We start from the raw sequence: 18,888 nt of genomic DNA, 5'->3' as shown, positions 1-18,888 counted from the left end.
ACTATTCTATATGAAATTAATCGTTACCGAACAAAATAAATAAATAATCGATAATCATAATTTTATGTGCATGGTACTTTGTTAACTGGCCTATATCTAGAGACTTTTATAGGTACCATAGAGTAATAACTGGATATAGAAATGTATTTTGTAGTATATCGGGTGGTGATTATGCAGATATAAAGATTGTCCAAATCGGTTGAGTAGAGAACTAGTTATCAGCGTTAGAAAGTTAGTCATCGCAGCAAATACCATGTGTTATCAGTCACGAGTGTCAATGTTTATGAGACTTACTAGATAGGTTCGAATTATAATTGGAAAATATTCAGTAGGATAAAGTTGTAGAGAATGATCCCATGATTCTAATGAACCTAAGTTTGTGTATTTTGAATTTATAGGATATAATCTAGAGACCTTGAAAGTAGACCACTTAATATGGATTTTTGGCCAACACTTGGAATATTTCCAAGCTGTCCAGTGGAGAAGTTGATTGAGTCAGCCGTCTGACTCGACCGAGACATACCAAGTTAGTGAGTCAGACCATTCGGGTCAGGAAACAGGTTAATGGGTAGGGTCGTGGATTGACCCGACGGGTCAGGATATGGGTTATTGGGCCGGATTAGCGGGCTGTCTCGGGTCAGGCCCAATGGGCTTGGGTTTAGGGATAGAAACCCTATTTTGAGTTTTTGGACCACTTATGATCCGAACTACCTTTTGGTTCCTTCTGTAAAGTTGTAGGGTTTTCCGAGGGATTTCCGATGATACCCAATTTGACCCTATTTGGATAAGTAGATAATTATTTATGCCTAGAGTGCTTAATATCAAATGATAGAACCATTGATAGAGTTAGAACCATTAGTTATTTGACTTAGCCCATATCTGGAGACTTGTATGATATTATGTTATGAACCTTGTATGAGCCTTTTGGCTAAACTCGTAGATTTATTGTGTGATTAACAGTTAGTCTTTATTAACAACGCTCGATTCAAAGGATGAACTAGTGGATTCTAGACTTCAAGGTAGGCGTGGCTTGTCATCAAATCAGGTGGGAACTCTCGTAACCTTCTTGTAATCATTGACTTTATTTTCCTTGCGAGCATGATGTGTTTTACTAATTGTATGAGTGTATATTCTAATTGCATAAGATGTTGCTTGGAATGTAATTGCGTGTGTGTAATATTCGTTATATGATTTCCCCGCGAAGAGTGTTTGTGTTTCCCCATGGCTCTTAGCTAAGTTAAGTAGGGCGGTAAGTCATCCGTTGAAAATAGTATTAATAGGGCGGTAAGTCATCCGTTTGAATATTATTATAACTATTTCATTTAGTAGGACGGTAAGTCACCTGTTTGAATATTATTGCTTATTAAGATAGTAGGGCGGTAAGTCATTCGTCGGCTATAGTACCTAATAGGGCGGTAAGTCATCCGTTTCAATACTATATATACTATTTTAATTGGGGGAATCACTCGTGTGCATATTATACTTGTTTGTCTAACTTTCTGATCTTGATGGTAATGTTCTGAATCATGGTTTGTATGGGCACTCTGTGTGGGCAAGGTTATTATTATTGATTAGGGTTGCTCTCGCGTCGTCTTCTCCAATGAGTTTGGTGAGGTTAGAGTGACACTTGCTTCATGATGCATAAATTGCTGAACTAGATTAATTTCTTCTTGTTTCTTTCAACTTATATTCATGTAGAACTGTGAAAGTAATTACTTGAGAGTTACATGTTTTCATTGAGCACCCTTCTGGGATGATGTGTTCACTCATTCCCACTTCAGTTTTAAGTAATCAGAAAAAAATGAGCGCGAGAAGATATCCGTTTTCGTAGCTTAGTGCTTTACCAGATCTGGTGTTATCGTGTATCTTTTATTATATGTATTCTTTCTTTATTCTGTAAGACAACACATTTGTATATTCATATAACATGAGATCCTTTCAAATATACTGTATCAGAGAGTTTGGGTTTGTTTGTTAGTACTTTTTGTGAAGATGGTTCTTTAGATCGATAATTTTTGGATTCCGATGCTTCAATTAGGTGGTACTCCTTCTAGCTAAGAAGGTATTTAGGTTGGGGCGTCACAGAAATAAAGTTGGAGAGTAGGACAACTTTTGCACAGAAAGGAGTTTGTAACTGCTATGCCAGTTACTATGCGAATTGAGTTGAGCTTGTTTGAGTGCTGTGAGTTTGCCTGGCCTAAGTGGCACCCCATTTACGAGTGGATATTCGGAAGACCGTCTGGGACGGTGGGTAGACAATGGGACTGATTAATCCCACACGTTGGCAACTGTCTAATGGTGTGTGTTGTCAGGCCCGGCTAGCATCCCACTTACGAGTGGCAACCTGGATGACCGTCAGGGACGGTGGGAAACTGGATCCTGTTCCACAGAGTAATACAACTTTTTGGTACCAACTTTGTGAACTTTAGGGACTCCTGAGTGTGTAGCCTAAAAACTCGTATTGTTATAAGACACTAAGCCTAAGTCCAACTCTAGGATCACTTTATAATGTATGTAACTTAGATAATGTACCATTTGAAGAGCACCGAACCGTTGAGAAGATTCTGATCCAGCGGTCCACCAAACCTATTGAATATGTAATCTAAGGCTCAAATCTAAGAGCGTCCACGATCATGAAATCAAACTAAACTAAAACAATAAAAATAAAAATGGGTTGGTAAGTGGTTGCACGCCATGGTGGTGGAGAAAAATTTGGTCAAGCATAATTTTAACGAGCGCTTGAAACCGAGCGTAATTTTAATCTACGTCTAAGACCGAGGCGGACGTCTAAGCCAGCGCTTCAGTTGGGCGTACATACTATTAACGCCTGTTATGGGACAGAGATTTAATTTACGTCTATTATCGGGTGGAGGTGTAAAGGTACGCTTGAGTGACATGAAAAGATAATATCACCGCCTGATAGCATCACTTCCTATACTAGTATCACTTCCTATGCTACTTTCTTTGGGGCGGAGATTGTATATGCGCTTGATGGGGTGAACATTTAACTTATGCGCATCTGTAGCGAACATTCAATTAAAGCTTGACCATGGAACAGACTTCTAATCTACGTCGCGTTTCAAACGTAGATAATATTTACGCCTGATACCAGACGCACTTTTAATTTCCGCTCGACTATATTTAGTTTTACTCCAGTTTTTCGACCAAATTTACTCCGAAACCCTAAAAAAACCCACGAAATATAGTTTTACTCTTGTTGACTGCGATTGAATTTTCGACCAAATTTAGTTTTGGTGCACCTTTTACTCGTCCATTGTGGACGCTCTAAGGATCCCATCCACGATTCTTCAAAGAATCCCAACTTGAGAATTTATATCAATGAATTACAAATTTTTATTTCCTAGTGTCTCTTTAATTATGTTTTAGCTTATTCGTGAGTTTAGATCTCTACTTGGGTGCAGTAATTCGCTTTTAAGCAACTCTTCCATAGTGATATGATCAGATGAGAATTATTTAGTTGAAAGATACATGGCCCACCCTCTAAGTGGGTTCCAATTCACGTAACATCATATGCATCACCACAAAGACAAGATAAAGCACTATTGATCCATATGATGCGATGTGGGTCTCCGTCATTGGTTTTACTCAAGTGGTGCAAAAAATTGTCACCAAATGATACCAATTCATTCACAAACTCGATGGTTCGAATTTAGCATAATAGGTGGCCAAAATGTCGCATCATTCACTGTCCTCTAAAAAACGCACATCGATTATGCATGCATGTTCTCATCCAACGTCCCTTTTCTATATATGTTTTATTCACGTTTCTACGAAAGTGGGTATAAAGGATAAAATAGTAAGAATCTATAAACCTTGCACTTTTACTTCTAAAAGTCAATTAAACGAGAACAATAAAGATTCGTATCCCATATAACTATCACCATGTTGGCTGTTAATCATGCTCTTTTGTATTTTAAGAAAATTAGTAGACAAAATGATTTATCCATGGTGTGGATGCATAAAATCTCAATACCACTCCCAAATAAATCTAACGACTAATAAAGTAACAACCTAAACATATAAAGCAACTCCAGAAGGCAACAATCACCTCAAACTACTGCTACAGGCTTACGACACCTCGGCGGGTCAACACATCAACAACTTTAAATCCATACTAATACATCACCCGAAGCTAGAACAATCCCAGATAGATAAGTTAACCCAAGATTTCAACATGCCAACAACATTGAATACCCTACCTATTTAGGAGTACAATTTAAACATGATAGATCCTCTAGACACATATTTTGCCCTCTACTTCAACGGCTGGCACACAAGGCATAAAGTATGGATGACCAAATGCCTCAACCAATCGTGAAGTTTCGAGCTCATAAAATCATCACTAACCCCTACTGCCAACCACCTCATGAAAACCCAAATCATTCCTTCTCATACCCACAAAAAAATGGATCGTATCACGACAAACTTCTTCCGGGGTCACGATTCTTCAATCAGAAAACTCCACCCACTGGGAAAAGACAAGCTCCACAAACCCAAATCACAGGGAGGGCTCGGTATCCGAAGTAGTAAGGAACACAACAAAGTACTACTGATGAAACGAGTTTGGCACATTCAGCAAAACCCTAACTCTATCTTAGCCAGACTATATAATGCAAAATACCTTGATCAAACCCCCATTTTCGAAAACATCCCACCACTCCCGTCTTCCCCTATCCCTCAGTGGAGGCAACTGGCCTCTCTCATAAAATTTTTCAAACAACATCTCTTTTACCAAATAGATTGGATACCACAATTTCAAAATACCATTAACCCAGCTTCTTGTTATCCAATACAATCAGTAGCAGACATCATCGACCTATCATCCAGGAATTGGGATCATGAAAGATTAAGCCTACTTCCCCACCCCATAATTCAATGAATCATCAACAACCACATCCCACATAGTAATCAACCCGATAGGATCATATGTCCTTTTACAAAAAGAGGACAATATACTACTGCTTCAGAATACAACTGCCTCATTAACGCTTCTGCGCAAACTCACCAAAAACCCCTTCCACCATCCAACTTCCTTTGGACACTCCCATGTCCCCCAAAAGTACATCTTTTCTTGTGGAAAACAATTAATGAGGGTTTTCCAACCCTCAACATTCTTCATCGCATCCATCTCACCAACTCCAACATATGCCCTCAATGCAGTTCTAATCCCGAAACATCCAGTCATATCCTGCTACACTTTCAGACAGCTATAGATTCTTGGAACCTCTTACTAAACCATCTCAGAAACCTTCACGTCGCCTCGCAAGGAATACCCATTTCACTACCTCACCAAACAACCATATCTGAACTCCTTCAAAAAAAAGTTCCTGCACCGATAACCACAACCTTCTGCTTCCTATTTTGGTCCTTATGCTTAACCAGGAACGATGTGATGTATCGCCACCAACAACAAAATCCGATCAACGTAATACAAATGGCCATCAAGCTCCAGCATGAATATTCTTGGGCCTAGACACACCTCCCATCGGTGCTCCATGGGATGCATCCATATCCAAACCCAACACAAAGAACAGTAACAACTTCAACCATCTTTGTAGGATGTCTCAAGCCTCAATAAGATTGGATCAATATCAACACGGACGACGCAACAATAGGAAACCCCGGAATAGCGGGAGCAAGTATTATTTGTAGAAATGAGGAAACCAACACTATCCTAGCAATATCACAACCTCTAGGCATCACCACAGCTCTTACAGCGGAGACCTGGCCATGCACATAGCCTCTAAAACGGCGACGGAACGAGGATGGTCAAAAGTCCAATTTGAAATGGATTCGGAAAATTTAATGATATTTATAACCTCAGATACAGACCCCCCTTGGTATATATCTGACCTGGTTGTAGAGATCAAATAAAGGCTCGCCCAAATCTAGCAATATACCGTTAGCCACGTCTACAGAGAAGAAAATCAAGCGGCAGATGGTTTAGCAAACCGAGCAGCAGATGATTGCTCCATAGGGAGACTCACGACAGCAGTATGGGAACATACAATTCCGCAATCTATCAGTTCTGTTGTAATAGCAGATATGGATATTACACACCCCCGTTTAATTTCAGTCTAATCTAATAAATTTCATGCTTTAAAAAAAAACAAAAAAAACACAAGTATGGAAACACAATCTAACATCAAAATGCAAACAACATGAAAGTAAATATAAACACAACTATGTAACGTGGTTCGGCCATGAAGACTTAAATCCACGGTTGGAAAGTATCATTTTTATTAATATTTTTCAAGGTCTTACCATTTTCGAGATTACAAATTCTCACTTCACTATTTCTTACTTAGACTCTATATCATAATAGCAGAGCTATCTAAAAAAATGTATGTCTCCTTCTACATGGAATGGTGTTTATAGGCAAATAAACTCTTCCGAACATATGGTACTCCTCGATTTATGGTGGTGTGGTACGCCATTATCTCTCGGACAGTCTTTCCTTTGCGTCTCATCGAGATATATCGTGCCAAATCCTCTGTCGAATCGCACTCTTAATCGAGCTTCATTCGAAGCTCTGACATGGCATACGCTCTTCTACAACTGTATTGAGTCTCTTCTGCTACCTCAATAAATGCGTTGTCTTGTGTTTGAACTTGACCACCGGATGGCTTGACTGACTTTCCACGCGTTATTCATAAGACAAAATGGTATATATGTTTGTTTTTGTTTTTATTTTTGATCTGCAAATGTAATAATATATTGAAAAGCATACCAAGAGTAAGCAAAATAACAACCCATACAAACAAAGAGATGAAAGAACATACTCCAACAAGCTCTCATCCCATATTTCATCCTTGTACAGTATCACTAATAAAAGAGAAACAAAAATAAAATTTCCAAGATAACCTACACCAGAACAAGGTTATAAGCCTAAGTGCCACTCAAACTCGACAAAGGTACGTAATTGCCCGTCCACTTGAGCCCAAAGGTCTTTTTTCATTACCCCCACCATCATGCAGGGGCCGCCATTGATACATGTTGAAGAAATTGTTGTGAGACTATCATGACACCCGCCATGAAAACAAATCCTTGAGATGGCATACAATTGCCTTAATCATGCTTCAAAAAAAACAAACAATTACACTTAAATTATTGGATAACGATTATTACATGAAACTAATTAGAAGCCTAACAAGCTAAGCTCCAACGACATACTACTACATTAATTGAATAGGTTGTTGTGGTAGCGTACCAGCGAGCCTCATGAATAACCTAGTCAAAGGAACCGAGGAGGTGCTGAGATTGTGTCACAAGGAGGACAAACTAACTCTACCTTCCATGTTAATTTCTGCAATATTACGTCATTGGGGATTCGAACCTGGGACCTCATGAAACGCATGGAATTTTGGGGAACGAGGATGACCAGCTGAAGATTACACTTAATATAAAATAGAAAAGTAAAAATGCAATACATCTCATTTGATTTTCTATATGGACTCCCCAGTTAGTAAAATCTGACTAAGAAAATCGGACATACACTTTCCCATGAGATGACCTCGAGTACTCCTTGGACTTATCAAACCGTGCATAAAAATTGTTGGACTCGGGTACATTTCCTATTTTCAACAGTTGGAAACCTAGTTTTCTTCCATTCAACAAAAAGAAAACCTACACCATGGTACCCAAAAACGGTACACATGCACGCTGTTTAGTGCGTATGCCAGCAAAACAATGAGAATTTGCATGCATACCGATGGAGAATTAGGAATGGATTGTTCAAAGCCATGTGTTTTGTTGAAATTCAGGGAAATTGCTTCGTTGAATTTCCATCAGCAGTATAGCAAGAGTGCTTTTTTGTTCTTTGAATCAAATGAAAATCGGGAATAAGGACTGAGTTAAGTTAATACTAGGACGACGTCACTGGAAACGCTGGAATGTTTTGATCAGGTCTCCCGTTTACTCTTCTTATCGATTCTTTGTTATGGTTGTTTACCCCCAAATTTTAGGACCACCCCCAGTTATGTTGAAAGTCGAGAATAAGTACCTGGTCAATTTTCTTTTGTTTATTTTTGTATGTGGTCAATGTAAGAATTGGCCATCACTTTGACGTAAGAGTACTTTAACGACTTTTACCTAATTATTATTATGCGTAAGATAAAATGTATATCAAACTCGGTCAATTAACATATTAAAAAAAAAAGACGCCTAAGGCTAACAATATTACAAAGGCGTGTTATACCTTGAATTTTTCACTGAAGTACAACCTAAAAGAAGTGCTCGTTTCTTTTCCGGCGGCCATATGTACTTATCTCTATCGGTGTTAATCCATGTCCCTTTTTCCGATAAGGAACTACACCTAATTAAGTAGTATAATTTACAACTGCTTATAGAAGAACAATGGTCAATGAGAAGAAATTCTTTTGATGTTATTATAATATGAGTCAATGATGGGTAACGCACGTCATTTCTTTTCATGGCAACTCCTTAATTTTCTTCCTTAGTGTCTATGGTAGCATTTAGGACTTCTTTTCTTTTTTCCCTGGATTATCTTTCTTCGAACTTTCGTAACTATGCAGCACTATATAAACAGCACGCAGCTGATTCAATAACCATAATTAAGGAAATCCTAACTAGCAACGTACTTCCATACTCATATCTAGCTAGCTAACAAATAACCATGGATTCTGTTCCAAACTACCAGCAATATTTTTTCACAACCACCATTGTGCTGCTCTGCATTCTACTCTTCAATTCCTTGATAACAAAGATCAATAGAAAATCTAGTCGTAATAGGGCGCCTGAACCGAAGGGTGCATGGCCAATAATTGGTCATCTCCCTCTTTTAAGGGGATCAGACCTTCCTCACGTGGCAGTGGGTAACTTAGCCGACAAGTATGGACCAATCTTTTCCTTCCGAATCGGTTTGAAACCAGCAATTGTAGTAAGTTCTATGGAGGTAGCGAGGGAAATTTACGGCCACAACGATAGGGTATGGTCCTCAAGACCAACTCGAATAGCTATGAAGCACATGGGTTACGGTACCGCAATGTATGCGTTCTCACCTTACGGACATTATTGGCGGGAACTTCGGAAGATGGTGAAGCAAGAATTTCTTTCTAACAGTAGGTTAGAGTTGATAAAGCATGTGTGGGACTCTGAGGTTAACATATCCACTAATGAACTTTACAAGAACGTTGTAGCTGGTGGCAGTACGGGGGGTTTGGTGGATATGAAAAAATGGTTTGAGGTTTTCACGTTGAATACCTCTGTTAGGGTGATTGCAGGTAAGCGATACTTTGGTAGTACTTGCGGTCCTTCTGATCAATCAGGAGGGAAAAATGCAGTTACCAAGAGGTATCAGAAAGCGCTGAAAGAATTTTTTAGGTTGATGGCTGTGTTCGTACCATCGGACACCATACCATTTCTCCAAGGGTGGATAGATTTTGGTGGTTACGAAAGGGAGATGAAGAAAACAGGACAAGATCTGGATTGTATAGTAAGCGAATGGTTAGAAGAACATAAAATGAAGAGGAAACAGAGAATAAGCGTATCATCAGGAGATAATTATCAAGAGAAGAAAGAAGCAGCGCATGACTTCATGGACGTGATGCTGTCTGTCTTTGAAAGGGACTCGATGAAGGTCACAGAAGACAATTTCGATGCTGATACAATAACGAAAGCTACTTGTCTGGTATGCATGATGTTATTCGTTCAGATAGATTATTTGCTAATTAAAATTCTTCTGTCATGCACCTATTATACCAAAGCTAAAATATATATTAACAATATCTGTTGTGTCCTTGCAGCAACTGATCCTTGCTGGTAGTGACTCGACCATGGTTACCTTACTATGGGCTTTATCTTTACTAGTAAACCATCCGCATATGCTAAAGAAGGCTCATGATGAGATAGACACCCACGTTGGCAAAGACAGACAAGTGAACGACTCTGACATCAAGAACCTCGTATATCTCCAAGCCATAGTAAAGGAAACGATGCGTTTATACCCAGCTGCGCCACTATCGACTAGAAAATCCATTGAAGACTCTACCATCGCTGGCTACCACATTCCTTCGGGGACTCAACTAGTGTTGAATATCTGGAAGATTCAACGTGATCCACGGGTTTGGAGCAACCCATCAGAGTTCAAACCAGAGAGGTTTTGCATGGGTGGTGAACATGTAGACGTGGACGTTAGAGGTCAGAACTTTGAACTCATGCCGTTTGGGGTGGGTCGAAGATCCTGCCCTGGTTCATCACTCGCTCTGCAAGTGGTGCACTTGGCATTAGCTCGTTTGATACACGGGTTCGAGTTCAAAACACCAACAGGAGCACCAACTGACATGACTGAGAGCATTGGATTAACTAACGTAAAAGCCACTCCCCTCGATGTAGTGGTCACCCCTCGCCTCCCTTCTGAACTTTATACTTGTTAAAGTTACTTCCCTAATTTTTATTTTTTAAACACTTCCCAATAATTGTAGAGAGCATAGACATTCTTTGCCGTATATAATATCCCAATAATTGTAGAGAGGATAGATATTCTTTGCCGTATATAATGTCTCAAAATTTGTTAAAAATAAAATAATAAAACAATTTTTTCTATATTATTGGATAATGATTATTACGTGAAATTAGTTGGAAGCCTAACAAGCTAAGCTCCAACGACATACTACTATATTAATTGAACGGGTTGTTGTGTTAGCCTACCAGCGAGCCTCATGGATAACCTAGTTAAAGGAGCCGAAATGGATGGGGTGATTGTGTCACAAGGGGTACAAACTAACTCTACCTTCCATGTTAATTTTTGTAATATTACGTCATTGGGGGACTCGAACCTGGGACCTCCTGAAACGCATGCAATTTTGGGGAACGAGGATGACCAGCTGAGCTAGGTGCCCGTTCTTAAATCTGAACTTTAAAGAAGCGGACTGGTAAAGAGTCTTGTATAACTTTTCGCAAGAATCTCAAATCTAATAACTTTACATAAGAATCACAAATCTAAAGTCCAATCTCATCGGCGGAAAGAAGTAAATCCTATACAATTTTACAGAAGAATTAAAATATGTAATCCAATCTTACCGGTAGAAAGTAGAAAAGGAAAAACGAAACCACTTTAATATTACTTAGCTCTTTTGTGGGTTACCCAAATAATTTGGAACTACATAATAAGTGATACAAGGTTAATGTAAAATAATTTCAAAAATTCTTTATCCACGTCTTTTTGTTTATTAACGGTCGATTGACTTTCGATTAATTGATCTTAATTAAGATTCCGCATTTGGGGATACTTCTACGAGAAGAATTTTAGAGAAGAATTTCAAATCTATTATCCAATCTTATCGGTAGAAAGTAGAAAAGGAAAACGAAATCATTTCAATATTACTTAGCTATTTTGAGGGCTACCCAAATAAATTGAAGCTACATATACAATAAATAATAGTACAAGGTTATTTTAAAATAGTTTCAAAAATTCTTTATCCATGTATTTTTATTTGTTAATGACTGATTGATTTTTGATTAATTGGTTTTAATTAAAATTCCACATTTGGGGATACTTCTACAAGGTATTTGTCGTATTGGACTTAAAAAAAGGTGAAATTTATCTCCCTTCGAGAATCCTAGTGAATTTCAAAATAAAAATATATGACCAAAAGGGAAATATATGGCCTAAAAGAATTCCGTCTTTATCCTTAAAATGTGACGTATATGATTGCATGACGAATGCAGTAAGAACATTTTTTTTTTGGAGTGCACTAATAGTGCGTTCCAAAAATTGAGTGGTCAACTGGAATTATTTTGACCGGTCAATAATACTATATGAGAGCACGAGTGCACCCCCGCCATGTACTGGTCAACTGGACTCATTTAACTAGTCAAGGACGATTTTTTCCGTTCCTTGTCAGTCAACTGGACTCTACTAGAATTCGTTGACCAAAACATTGTGAAAAGTCTATTATGGGAGTAAAAAAAAGGTATGCAAATAGTTTAAAAATCGCTTTTGGAAGTTTTGATAAAGAATAATAAAATTATGGAATTGCACCCTCTGTTAAGTCACTTCACAGTAAACAACTCCACCTCTACGTATTGGGGGATATACAAAAATAAAATAAAAAATAGAAACACTATGAAGTAATACTACAAACCCCTTATCCAAATTTATTTTGTAATTGCTATATAATTTTGAAGTATGAGTTAAGAAGAAAAAAAAAAGAATTCTGGAGATTTGAGGGAAATGAGAGATTCTAATGAGCAATTTTATGTTAGGAAATCCTTATCTTACCAAGAAAAATGTGTTTACATTGCTTATGATAACAACTCGCAATTGGAACATTTTACGGATAATCAAAATTTTGTCTATAAAGACATTTATGAGCATGAAGATACTCTTGTAAATCTTTAGGAATTTTTCTCTTGTAAATCTTCTAGTAGAACACCAATTCTCCTTAGAATATATTCTTGTAAGTCAACATCACCAATCAAACACATTGATCATCATCAACCAAACTGATTATCAACTTCGTTACCAAGCTCGTAGCATCAAAAAATTCAATTTTTTCTTTCATTAGGCTCCTTCGCTGAACTCATCTACATCACTATTATCAACCTCAGCTTCGTCGATCATTAAACCACACTACAACATCACAACCACCCAAATCACTTTCTTCTCTTGTTACTCGATCTTCACCATTGACAACACCGACTGATTGCGATTCCGTAGTGCAAACTCCTACATCCAACCAAACTCCATCTTCATCACTGCCAGCAATCACTATCACCATCTCATTGATTTTCGGTTATGATCATCAATGACAACCACAAGTTCTTCGAAGTTGACAATTAATACTAAATATCTTACAGAGCTTTGATGTATTTTCAAATGGTTGTAGAGATAGTGGTAAACAGGGGTCTTTTCAGACTTGTGAAGAAAACAATTTTTTTTAGATTTAATTTAAAAAGGAAAATAAACAAAATAATTCAAGTTTATAGAAAATTACCAAGACTAGGATTCCACCATTGACCAAATAAATAGTAAATTCTAAATAGTTTTTATGCAATTCTATCTTTAAAATCAATTCTAATATTTGCCTCAAATATGTTTTTGAAGTAATAATTGTAATTAAAAAGTATAAAACATCAAAAGTTATTAAAACCCAGCATGCTTCATCAAGTCAATTCACAATTATTCAATAAAAACTATTAATTCAAACTCAATTCATGCAAATAATTAAATAATAATATTGCAAATAAATAGAAAAATTAGAATTCTACCAATAAATTTTGTGCCAATGGCTTCCTCCGTCGTCTCGGCTAATGGGTTTAGCTCCTCATCCCAAAAACACACTCACAGGATAAATTCATGGCTAAAATAGGTGTTTTTATTGATGATGGTGATTGCACAGAAATTTGCAACGCTGTATAAACATTACAGCGTTGCTGTTACAAAAGGGAAAGGTGTTGAGAAACAACGATATAAAGAAAATGCTGTAAACAGCGACACAGCAAGCTTGCTGTTTAGACTGTTGAAGAACGACACTTCTGAAGTGTCTGTTCTTCGTGTTCTTCCTTCTTCAAGAACAGCAGCAGCAACAGAACTGTTTGGTCTTCAATCGATTCTCCACGGCTCTCCTCGGCTCTAAACTCTCTCCTCAGGATTTCTCCAACCTTTTTTATGACTTGAAACCACTCTTATATATCCCACAGATCCCCCAAAAATCTCTACTGAATCCGACTTTTTTTTTTCTTTTTCTTCTCTGCGTTGTTGAGAGAATATCTCTCTCTGATCTCCATGTACGCGTTTATGAGCTATTATATTGCCCCAAAACTCTCCCAAGACTTGAATAGGACCAAGTAGAGTTTTCTTTAGCGTAAAACTCTCCCAGAATCTCCTCAAAAAATCTTTGAAACGTAAACAGAACCATACGTGTCCTATTTGGACTCTGATTTCTTCTCCCGGCTATTCCAGCCCAATGTGATCGATCAAAACACATGTACCAGCTCTGTTTAGTCCATTCACATCCAGCCCAACTGATTTTGGGGGTTGAATCTCTTTAGAAACCGTCCATTAATCGAATCCAACTCTGCTAGTAAACATGCATGAAGTTTCCCGCCAAAATATTAATTTGAAAACGTGAAGAAATGTGATCTCCCCCTATCCAGTTCTGGTGTCCCTTTAGCAGCTGCCTGGAAATGGGTCACCTCTTAGTAATTAGGTTACCCCTTATCCAAAATCAAGGGTCCGTATAGCAAGTGTCCTCTGGGGCATTTTCCGCACTTTTTTCGGGGTTCCTCCGGGGTATTTCTGGGATACTTCCGGTACACTTCTGAGGCGCTTCCGGTATGTTATCAACGGAGGTCCAAATGCCACATTTTTAGCCAAATTCGCCGCAAGAGATTATTTTCCAAAAACACCTACAAATACATGATAGACACATTTTTGTGTCTAATTTGATCTCAATACTATATATTGTTGGCACTCGATTTTGTACTAATTTTGTTATTTTATGTATTTGTAGGTATTTTTTGGAAAATTCGGCTCGAAAAGTTGATTTTGGCACCCGGAGGACAAGTGTTATTCGGACTCTCGCTTTTGGATAAGGGGTAACCTAATTACTAAGGGGCACCCCCAGGTCACCCCCAAGGCAGCTGCTATTCGCACCCCAATTCTGGTTAGGGGGAGGACACCCTTTCTTCACGATTCAAAAAATGGCGGGAAAATCTTATGCCATGCACACTTCACTGGCAGTTTAGGGTTCGATCTTGTGTGGGCTTTGAGCGAGATTCAATCGCTGGAAATGATTGGGATGGACCTAATATAGCCTAACAGGCTTGGTACAATGAATTGGATTGAAAAACTTGGGCCAGAAATCCGAGTTTGGAAGTAAACAGGGGACCGAGATATTTTTAATTACGGAAGCTGTGTGAAGATTGGGAGAAGATATTTGGGAATATATTCTCTCATGATATTATACGAACAATTTAAGACAATCCAGAGACGCGTAGAAGAGTTAAACAGGGAAGAAAATCCCATATCCTGCATCAAATACAAAGAAAATATTCCCGACGTTAATGGAGATTTCGGGGAGTTATTGTGAAGATTTGAAGGCATTAAACAGTATATAAAGGCTCTTTGGGTCTACTAGAGAGTCTGTCGAGAGTTTGGGGAGGTTTGGAGGCGAGCAGAGAGGCGCAGGAGGAGTTGCAGAGAAGTTACCTGCTGCTGCTACTGCCATTAACACGCCTGAAGAACACGAAGAACGGACTCGCAGCAGCAGTCGTTCCTCAACAGTGAAATCGACTGTCGTCTGTGGGTCGTAGTTCTTCAACGACAACAGCACCTCAGCTCTGTCGTTGATTCTGGACGCCTTCTGTGGGTCGCAGAGTTCTGTTTTACATCAATTTCTTGTATTTCTCTTCATTGTAAAACACTTTTGAGCATCAATGAAATATTTTGAGAGCATTTTTACTATGATGAGTTAAACCCCAACACTGGGGCGACGGAGGAGGCCGAGCTTCATAAATGGGTAATTTTATTAATTCTTTTTAAGACTTTTGCATTAAAAATTAAGTGAAATATGATTTGATTAAATTGGGTGTTATTTGATTAGATGGGTCATGCTTAGCTTAGGTGATTTGATGTTCCATGCTTAACATTTACAACCAATGTTTTGAGAATCGACTTTGGCAAAATAAGAGTCCATATATGTTTTGAGCTATTATTGTTGAGAATAAATCATTAAGCCTTATGTTATGAAGATTGGACGAATCATTAGTCCCAGTACCTCTCTACCAATTTGTCAATATTTGTATATATATTTTTAAATCTAAAAATCCATTACCTTCACAAGTTCGAGTTTGAACGATACCCCTTATCATCATTACTACAACCACCAAAAATCTTTTATCATTTTGGCGCCGCCGACGCGGATTTGTGCTTAGGTAGAGTTTTTAGGTTTATTTTATTTTTATTTTTTTTATTATTTGTTCCTTTTTACTTTGTCTTTTTGTCTTTGATTTACAGGTTCGAAGTGGAGCACTAAGGACTTGGAGAGGAAAAATCTTAAAGCGAAAAGCGAAAAGAGAAGAAAAAAAAAGGACAATTTTAGGATTTAATTTTTAATTTTTAATTTTTTTTTAGAGTGTGTGAGGAAAAATATAATATTTTTTTTTATTTTGGACTTTGGACTTTAAACAATTGGACTTAATTTTTTTTAACCCTATGGAAGGGTATTATTATTAAAAAAAAAAAAAATATTTTATAAACTGTGTGCAGGGAAGGACGACGATTACTATATCGTCTCGGCCCCTCGGGTTCGCACACGGCATAGGAGTCGTGGCCCGAGTCGACGACAACGGTTCATCGCCCGTCTGGTACGGGAGGTAAGTCCAATCGAAACACCCGCGAATCTCTTGCAAGCGGGTTACTGTCTGCCTTAAGGTGATAATTGTTTGAGGACGAACCGGACTGTCTTTATTTTCCTAGTAAAGGGCAAGGCCTGGCCAATACAAGATAAGGGTTCGGATTTCATCACCGCTCCCTTCTTACCCGCCTTAGGAAAACGAAACCTAACGCGAACCTAAGCTTAAAATTTGGAATAGAACGAGACCGATAGGGTAACGAGCTTAATAGGAAACTCGTTCGAAAAATATTGGTTGCTCTTTAAGCACACTCCAAAGTTCATGATGGTTTCTGTGAGTTGAATGCGTGACTGCGCCGCCTTGTGATAGCGGTGAGGCCTTGGGTATCAAAGCTCTACTAAGCTTCCCTCGCCTCTATTCAACTTACTTTGACTCAGATTGATTCCAGAGGGGTTTGCTCAAATTGCAACGAATTCCCTTTCGAAAGATAGAAGCTGGTCTAGAAACAATCTAAGTGGAGCCATCATGCTTTTTATTTGCTAGAAATCTTTAGGTTTGTTTTGGTGGAGTCGAGTCGGCCTTGTTTGTGATTGTGTATAATTCCCTTGCAATTAAGAATGTCGAACTGGTATGATAGAAGCCAATACAATGAGTATGACCTGAATTTGAATATGGACATCATCAGTTTTATGACCATGGTGGGAATAGTAGTTGGGAACGCCAACCTTTTCAAGGTTATGGTTCATACCATAGTGAGCCCAATTACTATCCACACACGAATTGGTCTTACGAGCAAGAAAATCAGGAATATTATAGTACTAGTCATGCGTTTTTGGAAAATTACTTAAAAACTAGTCCTGATTATGACATTTCTAAACCTGTTCAATCTCTAGAAGAAACCTACCAACAAATTCGAAGGGAGTATGAATGTGCAGTTAGTTCAAGAGAAGAGAGTACACAACGGTCTAAGATATTCAATGAGACTTGTGAATGTATAAGTGTTACGCTCAGTGAAATTCAAGCACGTTTAGAGGCAGAAAATGAACAGTTAGCTAATGCTGCTCGAAATAATCTAAATTTCCAAAATAGTGTTTCCAATTCTACCATTGATATCAATAGTGAATATTTTCCCAATCTAGAGGACGAGGTTAGAATAAAAGACACTACTTATTTAGATAAGGTTCAATCATCTTTGTACTATTATGATGATGAGGATAGTAGTAATGAAGAATCTGAAATATGTAGGCATAGTGATCAAGAATCTATTAATCCAATTGAGCTTTATAATGATTATATTATTTCTAGTTCAAATCCAAATAATTTTTATGATTATTCACCTATTCAAAGGACGAGGATTTGATTAGGGATACCACCGTTTTAGACGATGTAGTTTTTCCTTTTGATTACGAAGCCGATAGTGGTTTAGAGGAACGGGTTTATTCCGAAAATGCTGTTTTAGAGTCTAGCGACTTAGAAACAATAGTATTAGATGAAGAAGATATACCCGTAGAGATGAGTAAAGATGCACTACCTGATAATAACTTAGAAGAATCTCTTGAATATTTTAAGGACTCTGAAGATACGGAAATTCAAGAAATAATTAGAGGTCTATCTAGAGACACTGAAAACTCTAAGTTTGGGGGTGATTATCACTTCCTAGTGCCTTACCTTTAACTCTCAGAAAGTCCCCACACTTAGGACTTGATATTGTGCCTCGACCATTTTACAAGATTACCTTCATACTCGTTTTCCCGAGCCTAATGATGTCCATGAAGGAGTTCAGTTATTAGAAACCCATCCTCTGGTTGATGTGGTTTGCCTAGGCTATGATACCCAGATTGACTTTGTTTTCCCACCAAATAGTTTTCTTCCAACTGTGGGAACGTATTCCAAATGTGTCGAATATTAAGTTGTGAGACTAGACCTAAATGCTTTAGGAAATTAGAATCGACACATTTGCTTAAGAATGACCACTACTCTCACTGTGGTCAATTATGTAAGTCAAACCTGATTGACTTAAGGATCCTCAGTTATTTAGGTTATTATTTTGTGATTCTAAGTTCTTATTTGAGTTTTTCCAGACTCTAGGACCTAATTTGGATCCAATATGAGAAAAGCATGAAAATATTTTATTTAGACCCTTTCATAGAACCTGAACCTGAACCGCAATTAGATATCTTAATCAGGAAACTAGATAAGGGCATGTTATTCTTGTTCACTTTCTTGGGTTATTGTAGTTTCCTTTGGTCAGCTCTTTTTCGTTTTGAAGACCCACATTATTTCGACTGTTACTTTATGGTTCGAGTTGACTAATCCTTTCCTAAGTCTGGCTGAAGACTTTAAACTTAGCACTTCTTGGGAGGTAACCCAATATTCTTGCGACACGGTAATATCCTTCCTTACTCTTTTGCTTCAAGTGGTAACAGTTTCTCCTTGTTCATGCTTTTAGTTTCATCTTTAGAACATTGAGGACAATGTTAGATTTAAGTTTGGGGGTATGGGAGAAACTTTTTAGTTGCAATAAATAAACTCCAGAGCCTAGAAATTTAT

General features: G+C 37.9%; 1 protein-coding gene across 1 annotated transcript; it reads left to right on the top strand.

Annotated features, from left to right (window-relative positions):
* The first annotated feature begins 8,656 nt into the window (after positions 1-8,656).
* On the top strand, positions 8,657-10,415 carry LOC113352403 (cytochrome P450 CYP82D47-like). Its single transcript, XM_026596223.1, has 2 exons — positions 8,657-9,670; positions 9,786-10,415. Exons 1-2 carry the CDS (start codon positions 8,657-8,659, stop codon positions 10,413-10,415), a joined length of 1,644 nt encoding a protein of 547 aa, XP_026452008.1.
* The last annotated feature ends 8,473 nt before the right edge of the window (positions 10,416-18,888 follow it).

This window comes from Papaver somniferum, chromosome 2 (assembly GCF_003573695.1).
Source record: "Papaver somniferum cultivar HN1 chromosome 2, ASM357369v1, whole genome shotgun sequence".
In the NCBI taxonomy this organism is placed as follows: Eukaryota; Viridiplantae; Streptophyta; class Magnoliopsida; order Ranunculales; family Papaveraceae; genus Papaver; species Papaver somniferum.
The sequence above is the reverse complement of the archived record's forward strand: the minus strand, read 5'-3'. Positions and strand labels throughout refer to the sequence as shown.

Excerpts from the sequence above, each read along its gene's own strand:
- LOC113352403 (XM_026596223.1), top strand. The coding sequence starts at position 8,657 with ATGGATTCTGTTCCAAACTACCAGCAATATTTTTTCACAACCACCATT. Across the intron at positions 9,671-9,785 it reads TAACGAAAGCTACTTGTCTG|CAACTGATCCTTGCTGGTAG; the intron begins GTATGCATGATG and ends GTGTCCTTGCAG.